We start from the raw sequence: 14,218 nt of genomic DNA, 5'->3' as shown, positions 1-14,218 counted from the left end.
GGCTATAGATGCTCCATATCCATTACTTTGAGTGTTTGATAATTTAACTAAATGTGTTTCTGTGTTGCAGGGGCAGTCAATAAATGGAACAGCAAGACCACAGAACATGACATAAGCAGAGCTGTGGGAGACCACCTCAAGCCCCGCCACACCTTCAGCAGGCTGGAAAAGTGGGATTGATACTGTTTTTCATACTAAGATGGACCAAGAGTCTGTTGATTGGTCAGTCATTGGGATAATTTGTTTTGCAATATGTTCAAAACAAATCAAGCTTTATTTATACAGCACATTTCAGACATGGATGCAACACAATGGCTTCACAGGAAACAACTGAAAAACAGAAATATTTAGTACACAAACATAAGAGGATAAAAAAAAACTTAAAGACAAATGAGCATCCTAAGGAAATGTAATTGATTAAAATGTTAAAATATCCAACCCAAAATATTAGCTTGTTTTTTAGGAGGGGTTCTGAAAGACACTATGGGGGTGTCCACTGGAAGTTGACTAGTAACAACAACAGGGACCCAAAAGACACCCACCATGAGACCCACTAAATCTGCCCAAGAAGAGAAAAACTAAAGAAAAACCCACACCAAACTTAGCCAGGAAGCCAACCAAAACGGTCGATGGACGAAAGGTGTTGACTCTCCACATCTATCAAGACAACTAAAGCACTGGGCCAGACACTCTTAAATAGAACCTGGACCAGCTCAGGTGAAACACCTTCCCACTAACGAGATGGACAAGCCAGCACAGGTGTAACATATACTGACTAACGAGGTGACACCAATCGGTGCGTCCTACGCGCTAACGAGCTATACGCGCTAACGCGCTAAAGTCCAACCTCAAAACATAAATGGAAAAACCAAAGACTAACACCTTAAAAGAATGCGCACCACCAACAGAAAACAACTTCCATTTCACAATATAATCAACTACAATGCTTCACCTTCACCAATATAAACATGGTGTCTACTGGCTATCAACAATTAAAAACAAGAAAAAAAAATGATTTTTTTCCCTTCCTAAAACCCACTAGCTTCTAGAACTCTCGTCCCCTTGGAACGAGCCCAAACAAAACTCAAATCCAATACAGAAATTCAAAATAATTTGTGATCCATGGAACACACTGGCTAAACACAAAACACAAATATTTTTGACTGCCCAACCTTGAGACAATCAGAAACCAAGTTGTCCTCACCATGGACAAAAGCACCAAAACCCCTGTTGTTTTGACAAGTAGCAATAAATCACTGATATCGATTAGTGGGGAAATCAGGTTGTACTTGCTGTTGAAACTAACATCTAAAAAAACACATGGAAATGGGATATATCTTTTAGCTCACTGGTTCTAGGACAACCTGCCGAAGACAGTCAGCTACATTTGGGAGTGATGCATTTAAATGTAGGGATCGCTAAACAAAGGAACGCAACACTTATTTGTCATAACTCAACGATATCATGTTAAAATCAATTGTGCGAGAGGAGGGAGATGAGTTTGCACGTCCTGTTAAAACTAACAGCTCAAAAACCACACGGAATCAGGGAGTAATGTGTACATCCCTGGTTAGAGGACAATTTGTAGAAAACAGCTAGATACATTTTGAAGTGTTGCATTTTGATTCAAGTGGGTCACCAACATGGTAAGTGTAACACAACTATTTTTGTGTTAGTCACTTTTTGTTAAATCACATAAATAGTACTCTTCCATTTCAGAGCCTGGATTTTCCCCCTGAGGCTAATATCCATATGTTGAAATCAAATGATAAGGGGGCAAACGTTTAGGTTTCTACATTGTGACATTATTAAAATACTCCTACTACAAAGTGTTAACATTCAACATTAATTCATTGATATCATGAAACAACTCCTTCATGTATTTTCTGATGTTTGATCAGACACCTTTTATCAGAGTATCTCTTGTCACATTGATTACAGCTATAGGGTTTCTCTCCTGTGTGTGTTCTCTGGTGTAAAGTAAGCTGGCCAGATGTAGCAAAACTCTTCCCACATTGATCACAGCTATATGGTTTCTCTCCCGTGTGTGTTCTCCGGTGTGATATCATGCCGCTTAGCTGAGTAAAACTCTTCCCACATTGATCACAGGTATAAGGCTTCTCTCCTGTGTGTGTTCTCTGGTGTCGAGTCAGAATGCTGGATGTATTAAAACTCTTTCCACATTTATTACAGCTATAAGATTTCTCTCTTGTGTGTGTTCTCTGGTGTTGAGTCAGACTGCTAGATGAGGTAAAACTCTTCCCACAATGACCACAGATATAAGATTTATCACCTGTGTGTGTTCTCTGGTGTTGAGTCAGGCTGCTAGATGAGGAAAAACTCTTCCCACAATGACCACAGATATAAGATTTCTCTCCTGTGTGTGTTCTCTGGTGTACTTTTAGATTGCCAGATTGAACAAAACTCTTCCCACATTGAGTACAGCTATAAGGTTTCTCTCCTGTGTGTGTTCTCTGGTGTGACATCAGGCTGCTTAGGCTAATAAAACTCTTCCCACATTCATTACAGCTATAAGGTTTCTCTCTTGTCTGTGTTCTCTGGTGTGATATCAGGCTGCTTAGGTGAGTAAAACTCTTCCCACATTCATTACAGCTATATGGTTTCTCTCCTGAGTGTGTTCTCTGGTGTGATATCAGGCTGCTTAGCTGAGTAAAACTCTTCCCACATTGAGTACAGCTAAAAGGTTTCTCTCCTGTGTGTGTTCTATGGTGTATCTTCAGATGGTTAGATGTAAAAAAACTCTTCCCACACTGAGTGCAGCTATACGATTTCTCTCCTGTGTGTGTTCTTTGGTGTACAATAAGATGGCTAGATGTATCAAAACTCTTCCCACATTCATCACAGCTATACGGTTTCTCTCGTTTCTCTCCAGTGTGTGTTCTCTGGTGTGATATCAGGGTGCTCAGCCGAGTAAAACTCTTCCCACATATACCACAGCTACAGATATAAGATTTCTTTCCTGTGTGTGTTCTCTGGTGTGATATCAGGCTGGTTGAATGAGTAAAACTCTTCCCACATTGAGTACAGCTATAAGGATTCTCCACTGTGTGGATTCTCTGATGGATTTTAATGCCTGCTGAGGAGGTGAGTCTCTTCCGACCATCAGAGCAGCAGTGAGATTTCTTCCCTGTGGATCTCTGCAGGTGTTTCTTGAGGTGTTCTGATGTGGAGATACTCTTCTCTGCCTTGTCAGGATCATGAGGTTGTTGAGGCTCCCCAGAGGACCCACGGTAGTCCCGTCTCTCTCCTGTGTGAACAACAATGTCAGACAGATGGTTAAAGGTCCACAACAGTGGAAATCCACTGTAAAAAGTGATGCCAACAGCGTAGCTATGAAGTTGTACAACAATTGACGTCTGTAATGAATGTAATAATTATTTGACATTTGTCTTAAAATGAGCAAGAACAGTCATATTTTGTCTTGTTTTCACATTAGTAGTAATATCAAGGATTGTAGGCTAGAAATAAGTTATTAATGTTGTTGAAACTGTAAGCGGTGTGCCAAATGACTTTTGGTCTCCAATATAGGCCCCTTTCTGCGTTTAATAAAATTGCGGCACGAGGGGAATGCAAATGCAATTTGGTTGTAGAAACTCCTCCCTGCTAATGAGGAAACCGATAGTTATGGATGTAGTATATCAACTAATGAGGAAACCACTAGTTATGGGTGTAGTATATCTGGTAATGAGGAAACCACTAGTTATGGGTGTAGTATATCTGGTAATGAGGAAACCACCTAGTTATGAGGGTGTAGTATATCTGGTAATGAGGAAACCACTAGTTATGGATGTAGTATATCTGGTAATGAGGAAACCATTAGTTATGGATGTAGTATATCTGGTTATGAGGAAACCACTAGTTATGGATGTAGTATCTCTGGTAATGAGGAAACCACTAGTTATGGATGTAGTATATCTGGTAATGAGGAAACCACCTAGTTATGAGGGTGTAGTATATCTGGTAATGAGGAAACCACTAGTTATGGATGTAGTATATCTGATTATGAGGAAACCACTAGTTATGGATGTGGTATATCTGGTAATGAGGAAACCACCTAGTTATGAGGGTGTAGTATATCTGGTAATGAGGAAACAACCTAGTTATGAGGGTGTAGTATATCTGGTAATGAGGAAACCACTAGTTATGGTTGTAGTATATCTGGTAATGAGGAAACCACTAGTTATGGATGTAGTGTATCTGGTAATGAGGAAACCACTAGTTATGGATGTAGTATATCTGATTATGAGGAAACCACTAGTTATGGTTGTAGTATATCTGGTAATGAGGAAACCACTAGTTATGGATGTAGTGTATCTGGTAATGAGGAAACCACTAGTTATGGATGTAGTATATCTGGTTATGAGGAAACCACTAGTTATGGATGTAGTATATCTGGTAATGAGGAAACCACCTAGTTATGGATGTAGTATATCTGGTTGTAGAAACTCCTCCCTGCTAATTAGGAAACCAGAAACTTCAGAACAAACTTCCTTTAGATGTTTTGGGGGAAACAATGTTACCATGGTTACTGTTGTTCCATGTTGTGAATCTTATCCAATGTGTTACTATGGTTACTGTTGTTCCATGTTGTGAATGTTATCCAATGTGTTACTATGGGTTATAGCAGTATGGCCTAATAATTCAACATAAATTAACTTGTGAATATTTTTTGGTTGATACTTCAAGGAGTCTTACAATTCAATTATCCTTGGTATAACCTTAAAACAGTACTATACCGGGGAAGCCCTTCATGTTGGAGGGTGTTTCTACAGTACTATACTGGGGAAGCCCTTCATGATGGAGGGTGTTTCTACAGTACTATACCAGGGAATCCCTTCATGTTCTAGGGTGTTTCTACAGTACTATACTGGGGAAGCACTTCGTGTTATTTAAACCTTCTTAAAACAATTCCACATAGCTTTGAAGGACCTCCCCCTCAGACAAGGCTTAGGCTATAATGGGTTAAACTATCTGAAACTTACATTACTCTGAGACTAGTTATCTAGGGATCTTACATTACTGTGAGACTAGTTATCCTGGGATCTTACATTACTCTGAGACTAGTTATCCTGGGATCTAACATTACTCTGAGACTAATTATCCTGGGATCTTACATTACTCTGAGACTAGTTATCCTGGGATCTTACATTACTCAGACTAGTTATCCTGGGGAATAGTTTTAAGAAATTTGCAAAAAATCTAAACCTGTTTTTGCTTTGGCATTAAGGGGTATTGTGATGGCATTATGGGGTATGGTGATGGCATTATGGTGTATTGTGTGAAGATTGATGGGGATTTAAAAATAATAATCAATTTTAGAATAAAGGGATGCACCGATATTACATTTTTTTGCCAATATTTTCCTTGCCCCAAAAAACAATACCGATAACCGATATTTAAAATTTTAGTGGCCTTTTAAGCATTCTAGTACAGTTAAAAAGTGAACACACACAGACGCAGCGGTCTAAGTCACTGCATCTCAGTGCAAGAGGCGTCACTACAGTCCCTGGTTCCAATCCAGTCTGTATCACATCCGGCTGTGATTGAGAGACCCACAGTAGTTGTCTGTTATTGGTGTAGAGCGGACAACAAAGGAGAGGGATCCCACAGTAGCTGTCTGTTATTGGTGTAGAGAGGAAGACAAAGAAGAGGGGTCCCACAGTAGTTGTCTGTTATTGGTGGAGAGGGGACGACAAAGAAGAGGGATCCCACAGTAGTTGTCTGTTATTGGTGGAGAGGAAGACAAAAGGAGAGGGATCCCACAGTAGTTGTCTGTTATTGGTGTAGAGAGGACGACAAAGGAGAGATTCCACATGTGGATAGGAAGATACAGTGGGGTAAAAAAGTATTTAGTCAGCCACCAATTGTGCAAGTTCTTCCACTTAAAAAGATGAGAGAGGCCTGTAATTTTCATTATAGGTACACTTCAACTATGACAGACAAAATGAGAAGAAAAAATCCAGAAAATCACATTGTAGGATTTTTAATTTATTTATTTGCAAATTATGGTGGAAAATAAGTATTTGGTCACCTACAAACAAGCAAGATTTCTGGCTCTCAGATCCGTAATTTCGTCTTTAAGAGGCTCCTCTGTCCTCCACACGTTACCTGTATTAATGGCACCTGTTTGAACTTGTTATCAGTATAAAAGAGACCTGTCCACAACCTCAGACAGTCACACTCCAAACTCCACTATGGCCAAAACCAAAGAGCTGTCAAAGGACACCAGAAACAAAATTGTAGACCTGCACCAGGCTGGGAAGACTGAATCTGCAATAGGTAAGCAGCTTGGTTTGAAGAAATCAACTGTGGGAGCAATTATTAGGAAATGGAAGACATACAAGACCACTGATAATCTCCCTCAATCTGGGGCTCCACGCAAGATCTCACCCCGTGGGGTCAAAATGATCACAAGAACGGTGAGCAAAAATCCCAGAACCACACGGGGGGACCTAGTGAATGACCTGCAGAGAGCTGGGACCAAAGTAACAAAGCCTACCATCAATCAGTAACACACTACACCGCTAGGGACTAAAATCCTGCAGTGCCAGACGTGTCCCCCTGCTTAAGCCAGTACATGTCCAGGCCCGTCTGAAGTTTGCTAGAGAGCATGTGGATGATCCAGAAGAAGATTGGGAGAATGTCATATGGATATATTCATGCTAGTAGCTTAGCATCTCTCTCCATTGAATACAGGCGGTTGACGACAACAACCCTCATAGAGTATAAACAATAGATTACAATAAAAAGATGAATTCACCAATCCAAAGACAGGATAGGCGGAGCTAGACAACCAGCAGTGCCGCTTTGTGGACATCAACTCCCCTTGTTATGGCTGAGAGACATCTTGTCAGTATATCCATAATCTTTTGTGTAGCCAATCAAACTCACATGGCACGATTGGGGGGCACGGTGTGTAGTAAAACATCACTACATCAAAAATCACTACATGTCGTGCCCCCCAGTCTGCGGTCAGCAGATTGACCCTTCTCAAATAGATATGTTAAGTCACTTTTTGGAAACGGAACGGAGAAAACAAGGGGTAGCTTGCTCTCTACCTCGTCTGATTCTAGACATATCTGTCATCATCCTAGGGCCCTCCGTTGAAGAGGTATTGACGAGCCAACTCCGAATATCCAAAGTTAAAAACAAATTTAAGGCGGTACTTACTGGTGTTAATCAGATCTCCTATCTCCACCTCTTCATCTTTCAATGAGACAGTAATTTCCCCTTCCATCTTCACTCCAAAAACTGCATCCTCCCCTTTCTCTTCCTCCTCTTCTTTCACAGTAACATCCTCCTCTTCTTTCACAGTAACATCCTCCTCTTCTTTCACAGTAACATCCTCCTCTTCTTTCACTAAAACGTCTTTCTCTTCTTCTTTCAGTGTCACAGCCTCACCCTCTACTTCTTGTTTTACTGTGACATCCTCTTCTTCCTTTTCCTCTTTCACGATAATGTTCAGCCCCAGAGCTTCGTTCTCCGTCCAGCAGACCTCCTCTTCTTTAACAGGAGGGGAGAAGTTTACGGAGCTCATGGTCGGGGGTGTTAGCTAGCTATCATTAGCGACTAGGCTAGTGCTAACTTAACCAGCCAGATACTATAGCTGACTAATACAAAATAACGTAATATTAAATTAAATAGGTTAACAAGTAGATACGACAGAAGTGTGTCTAAAACACAGTGGCTAATATAGACAGAAAACGTATAAATAGCTTGAATCGTTCGGCTATGTTGTCTAGCAGGCTACGGAGGTGGTTGACGAGCTGTTTCTGAAGAACCGTCCACTAGATTATACGTCACGCTGACAGCGTCGCCTGAAAGACGCACATCGCCGTCTGCTGACTGGAGGGGAAACGCAGTTGAGGATCATATTTTTTTTTCAGACAAAGATTATTTTAAATGGATTTAATTAAATAATACTATTATATTGAGACACACAAAGACCTGAATGTGTTGATTGATTAGTGTGAATAAAACATGTTTACTACAGCACATTTAAGGCAGTTTCATTAAGTCATACTAAATCTAAATAATTAGCTAGCTACTGTCAGTCTTTTCTGCTCCAACATGGTATAACAATACATAATGTAGATGTATATAATGAACAGACTAGGCATATACTGCTCCTACATGGTGTAACAATACATCATGTAGATGTATATCATGAACAGACTAGGTCTATACTGCTCATACATGGTGTAACAATACATCATGTAGATAGATGTACAATACCGTTCCAAAGTTTAGGGTCACTTATAAATGTCCTTGTCTTTGAAAGAAAAAAATAATAATTAAAATAATTTATAAAAACCTGTTTTTGCTTTGTCTTATGGGGTATTGTGATGTCATTACGGGGTATTGTGTGTAGATTGATGAGGGGAAAAAATTATTTCATCCATTTTAGAATAAGGCTGTAATGTAACAAAATGTGGAAAAAGTGAAGGGGTCTGAATACTTTCCAAATGCACTGTATATATAGGGGCAGTACTTAGTGACATCACTTCCTGAAACAGGAGGTACAAATATATAACATAGGTTCACAATATCAACATTCAATGTATCAAAATATATGACCAAGCTGGAAGTGTAAACACCAGCCCAGCCACAATCCTAGAGGTTCACTGATGATTAACCTCCTCCTTCACATCTGACTCCTGATGATCAACCTCCTCCTTCACATCTTACTCCTGATGATCAACATCCTCCTTCACATCTGAATCCTGATGATCAACCTCCTCCTTCACATCTGACTACAGTGATCAATCCAGAGTGTCTTCTTTTTTGGGGAATCCCGATGGATGACGTCATCCAATAGGCCGTCATCACCACCGCCCACAAGTTAATAGTTATCAATAGGAAGAACATTAGCAATATGTCCTGTCTGGTGGCTTGTCTCATTTAATGGATTTAAATTGGCAGGTGTAAAAAAAAAACCTGATGATTTCAAACAGAGGAAATTGGAATTCTTCAACTGTATCAAAGTCTGTGGCCTGTGATGTTGGGACAAATGATAGTCCCTTATTATACAAGAGACATAATTCACAAATTCTACAGCACAACGGCAGAGTCATGTCTTAAGTGTAAAATGAACAATGACTCAATAATCCTTCTGGGAATGTTATGACGTCATAAAGTTATGGGAGGAGTTAGAAAGTTGGCTGTCAGAAGTACAGTTATACAATGTAAAATTACTTTTAATCTGTCTGTGTAGTGAGATACCCCAGAGTTGGACGATACTTTTCTCGTCAATCATCTTAAAAATTATACTTTATTAATACCTGGAAATCAACCAATCCTCTGTTGTTAATTCAATAGAAAGGTCAAATGCTTTATTATTTAAAAGTTTAAAGTGACAGAGAGAAATAAAATGGTGCTGATGCTGTTCTGGGCAGGTGTGATGTAGTTAATGAAGATGGAGGTGTGTTCTAGTGGGTCTGGGCAGGTGTGATGTAATTAATGGAGATGGAGGTATGTTCTAGTGGGTCTGGGCAGGTGTGATGTAGTTAATGGAGATGGGGGTGTGTTCTAGTGGGTCTGGGCAGGTGTGATGTAGTTAATGGAGATGGAGGTGTGTTCTAGTGGGTCTGGGCAGGTGTGATGTAGTTCATGGAGATGGAGGTGTGTTCTAGTGTGTCTGGGCAGGTGTGATGTAATTAATGGAGATGGAGGTATGTTCTAGTGGGTCTGGGCAGGTGTGATGTAGTTAATGGAGATGGGGGTGTGTTCTAGTGGGTCTTGGCAGGTGTGATGTAGTTAATGGAGATGGAAGTGTGTTCTAGTGGGTCTGGGCAGGTGTGATGTAGTTAATGGAGAAGGGGGTGTGTTCTAGTGGGTCTGGGCAGGTGTGATGTAGTTAATGGAGATGGAGGTGTGTTCTAGTGTGTCTGGGCAGGTGTGATGTAGTTAATGGAGATGGGGGTGGGTTCTAGTGGGTCTGGGCAGGTGTGATGTAGTTAATGAAGATGGAGGTGTATTCTAGTGGGTCTGGGTAGGTGTGATGTAGTTAATGGAGATGGGGGTGGGTTCTAGTGGGTCTGGGCAGGTGTGATGCAGTTAATGGAGATGGAGGTGTGTTCTAGTGGGTCTGGGAAGGTGTGATGTAGTTAATGGAGATGGAGGTGTATTCTAGTGGGTCTGTGTAGGTGTGATGTAGTTCATGGAGATGGAGGTGTGTTCTAGTGGTTCTGGGCAGGTGTGATGCAATTAATGTTTGTATGTGTATGTTTTGTATTGTTTATAACATTTAAAAGTTGCAGTTATGTTTTATTACATAAAACCGATCAGAATGGCGAAGTCAGGTTTGAAGTAAAATGGAGGCTCTATTCCCTGTCATGTAAAATACAACAGAAATCATTTCAAGTGTATATCTTCAAATTAAACCAATCGTTTGCACTCATGATTTGTGCGATTAAAGTAAACCAATGTTTTGGAAATACATAACACCATCGAACCAAATATCAAAGAATATTTTCTATACACGGTTATCTTAGCCAGGCAGCCAACATCAGCTATTTAGCCAACGAGCCGGTTCGTGACACTATGGTCAAATCAAATCAAATCAAATTTATTTATATAGCCCTTCGTACATCAGCTGATATCTCAAATTGCTGTACAGAAACCCAGCCTAAAACCCCAAAACGCAAGCAATGCAGGTGTAGAAGCACGGTGGCTAGGAAAAACTCCCTAGAAAGGCCAAAACCTAGGAAGAAACCTAGAGAGGAACCAGGCTATGTGGGGTGGCCAGTCCTCTTCTGGCTGTGCCGGGTGGAGATTATAACAAAACATGGTCAAGATGTTCAAATGTTCATAAATGACCAGCATGGTCGAATAATAATAAGGCAGAACAGTTGAAACTGGAGCAGCAGCACAGTCAGGTGGACTGGGGACAGCAAGGAGTCATCATGTCAGGTATTCCTGGGGCATGGTCCTAGGGCTCAGGTCTTCCGAGAGAGAGAAAGAAAGAGAGAATTAGAGAGAGCATATGTGGGATGGCCAGTCCTCTTCTGGCTGTGCCGGGTGGAGATTATAACAGAACATGGCCAAGATGTTCAAATGTTCATAAATGACTAGCATGGTCGAATAATATTAAGGCAGAACAGTTGAAACTGGAGCAGCAGCACAGCCAGGTGGACTGGGGACAGCAAGGAGTCATCATGTCAGGTAGTCCTGGGGCATGGTCCGCGGGCTGGAGCCCAACTACCGGAGACCAGTTAACAAACTAACAAAACCCAACTGCAGATCAAGAGAGCAGAGACATACAGAAGAATGGCAGGGAAAATCCACAAACATTCAAAATAGATAGATTTCTGATGTCAGTCAGCTAGCGCGCAGTAAGCCAAAGTGGAAAACCTTACAAAACTCCTGTAGTCCACTTCACAAAGAACATGCTGAAAAGTACTGATGGGAAACAAAGCTTCCTGAAGCATTGATGCTTTCGAGTCCATTGTGTCAAAAATCGATTCATTACTCAAGGCTTTGAGCGACACAGAATTTAGAGCAGCCACATTTTTAAAGATGACGTCCCACACACCGTAGTGCATAGCAGTGTAGCCTTTATGTCCTACTAAACCACTGGCGTTGTTCGAGAGCATCAAATCCATGCTGCATTGTAGGTAAATGGTCACTGGCTGACTGATTTATAAATAATAATGAGTAGTTATTTATGATGCAAAGTGATTTGTAGATCAGTCAGTCAGCAGTCGCCTGCACTGTCGGCTGCAATGTCGAACAGGCCCAGTACCAAACCAAACAAGTGGTTGTTCGACAAAATTAAGCTTCAGACGTCATTGATCACATGCTGCTGATAAAGGGATACAGGCATCGGCACACTGCTTTTAAGTATACTGCTTTGAAGTATACTGCTTAGTGATTTCAAACCATCCCTCGTAGCTCCGGTATCAAACGTAACATCCCCATGAAAAAGTTGACAAAACAAAAAGGAGCAGGCAGGTTGATTTCCTCTGTCGTTTTGAGCCCACTGCAAGAAGGCACCAGAGCCTACAGTGCTATCGGGTTCCCACTAGATAACACAACCACACAGTTCATGAAAAGCATGAGGTGAAGCTTGAGCTAGATATCAACCTAGCATGACCTCATGAGGTTGGCAAACTAGAGCTTTAATAATATTTACATATCTTACATTACTCATATCACATGTATATACTGTATTTTATACCATCTACTGCACCTTGCCTATGCCGCTTGGCAGGGGCGGACTGAACCAATAATTTTGGAGTTTGACTCCATCCCAGGCCACCCTGTTTACGTAAACCACCAGACCGCTCATATTGTAGGCTAACCCTTTTTTTGATGTAACATGTACCAAACTAGTTATACATTTGGCTACTATGTTTATCTGGGAAGAAAGTTATCCACATTACAAAATACAAACATTTTGGGACTGACCAACAAGTAGCCTGTCTGAACACTGACTTTTCAGATATGCTATGGCTATGGGTGCACCCTCAAAAACTCACTAGGAATACACCAATCATAGCACATACAAATGTACAAGGCTAGACACACAAAACAATTAGCCTACACTTTTTTTTAAAAGAGAATGAGATATTCAGAGTTAGCTGAAATGTTCAAATGATTATCTTTATATTCCAGCATCAAGCATATCAAAAGTGTCAAAAAACTTCACACACATCCACTGAACTTGAACATAAGCTACAACAATGTAAGTATAATATAAAAGTCGAAAAGCTCCTCTACAAAAAAATGTAGATTACAATGTTCACACACTGGTGTCCATAAAGCAAACAGAACAAAAATAAACACTGAGTCAATGAAATTGAACATTGGCTACATAACTGCAAGTATAATACGAAAGTCCCAAAACCATGCCTCTGTACAAAAGCTTTAACTCACAGCAAATGTTCTTTCCCCCTTGTCAGCCTGTTAAAGAAGAGTCAAAGCAAAGCTACTTCAGTGTAACCAGGAAGTAATTACCACTAGTAAACCAGTAGGCGGCGCAGTAACTCACTGCTCTCTGACATCTTGTCAATGATATCATCTTTGTCAAATCCGTGAGCAGATTGTACTGAGCCAGGAGAAGATAGCAGCATATCGGGCAGTTTTTACATGTGGAACAACTTCTGGTCACCAACTCCACACTTTCATCAGGATCCTCAAAGCCTTCCCCTGATTCATCACTGGCGGCGGCGGCCCTGGTGTTGTACTCCTCCAATGCTGACTGTTTCAGTCTTTCCCACTGTTGTGCTGATCAGTTCAGCCTGCAATGCCTCAACAGAGGCGTGTTCATCAAATTCCGGTCTGCAGTTTTGCTGAGCTCCTTCATGGCTGTCTTTGGAAGGCCTTTTCTCTGATCTCAGGAAAAAATACTCTATTATCATACTATCATTAGTGTATCAGTAGGCCACATTAATACAGCTCTGTATATTATTGTAACTTGTAATGCTGGTAATAATGGCACTAATGATCTTTGTTATTTCCTGTGCTGTGTCACACAGGCTACTGTTCATGGATGTATTATGGTTACGTTACTGTAGCCTGTTTCGCTGTACAGTGTATGTGTCATGACCGAATGCTAGCAAGTCCATAGTCTAGGTTTACTATTTGTTGAAACATATTGCCTTCAATGTCATATTATGATCGCTATGTTGCACTCATTGCTATGATATAATTCCTTCATGAAGACGTAAGACGTGCAAACTGTTTAGCCTACCGGCCGTTGTGTCACTATTATTAGCTAGGCTACTTAGCTAGCCGTGCTGGGTGTCGTGTGTGTGTATCAGTGTGTGTGTTTTTGACTGACCTGGTTTAGCTGCGTCTGTGTCAAGGGCCTTTCTCTTTTTATATTCTCTCCCTCTCTGCTCCATCTTTCCTTTTCTGACCGTCCATTTCGCAGTGTGATTTGTCTAAAATGTTATCGGTAGAGAAGCATGTTGACGGTTGCTATGTGCGTCGCGGAGAGACCTGAGTGATGTAATGTCTGCGCAGGGACACTGCAGCGAGAGAGTGAGAGTCGCGCCTGATGCACGGATTCTCCATCAACTCATTCTTGCTTGCTATATTATCGCTGGTCAAGTTGACTATTCACAGCAGGCCAAAACGACCCTCAGGCCAAAACGACCCTCAGGCCAAAACTACCCTCAGGCCACCGGGAAATGTACTGGTTCTCCCTACGGTCAGTCCGCCACTGCCGCTCAGCCATCGCTCATCCATATAC

The 14,218-nt window shown here is 41.1% G+C and overlaps 1 protein-coding gene across 1 annotated transcript; it reads right to left on the bottom strand.

Annotated features, from left to right (window-relative positions):
• Positions 1-215: 215 nt before the first annotated feature.
• On the bottom strand, positions 216-7,799 carry LOC139413150 (zinc finger protein ZFP2-like). Its single transcript, XM_071160245.1, has 2 exons — positions 7,192-7,799; positions 216-3,268 (listed from the first exon to the last, which is right to left on the bottom strand). The coding sequence occupies exons 1-2, from the start codon at positions 7,556-7,558 to the stop codon at positions 1,860-1,862; spliced, it is 1,776 nt and encodes a 591-aa protein (XP_071016346.1). The 5' UTR covers positions 7,559-7,799; the 3' UTR covers positions 216-1,859.
• Between the last annotated feature and the right edge of the window lie 6,419 nt (positions 7,800-14,218).

This window comes from Oncorhynchus clarkii, chromosome 7, assembly GCF_045791955.1.
Source record: "Oncorhynchus clarkii lewisi isolate Uvic-CL-2024 chromosome 7, UVic_Ocla_1.0, whole genome shotgun sequence".
Classification (NCBI taxonomy): domain Eukaryota; kingdom Metazoa; phylum Chordata; class Actinopteri; order Salmoniformes; family Salmonidae; genus Oncorhynchus; species Oncorhynchus clarkii.
The sequence above is the reverse complement of the archived record's forward strand: the minus strand, read 5'-3'. Positions and strand labels throughout refer to the sequence as shown.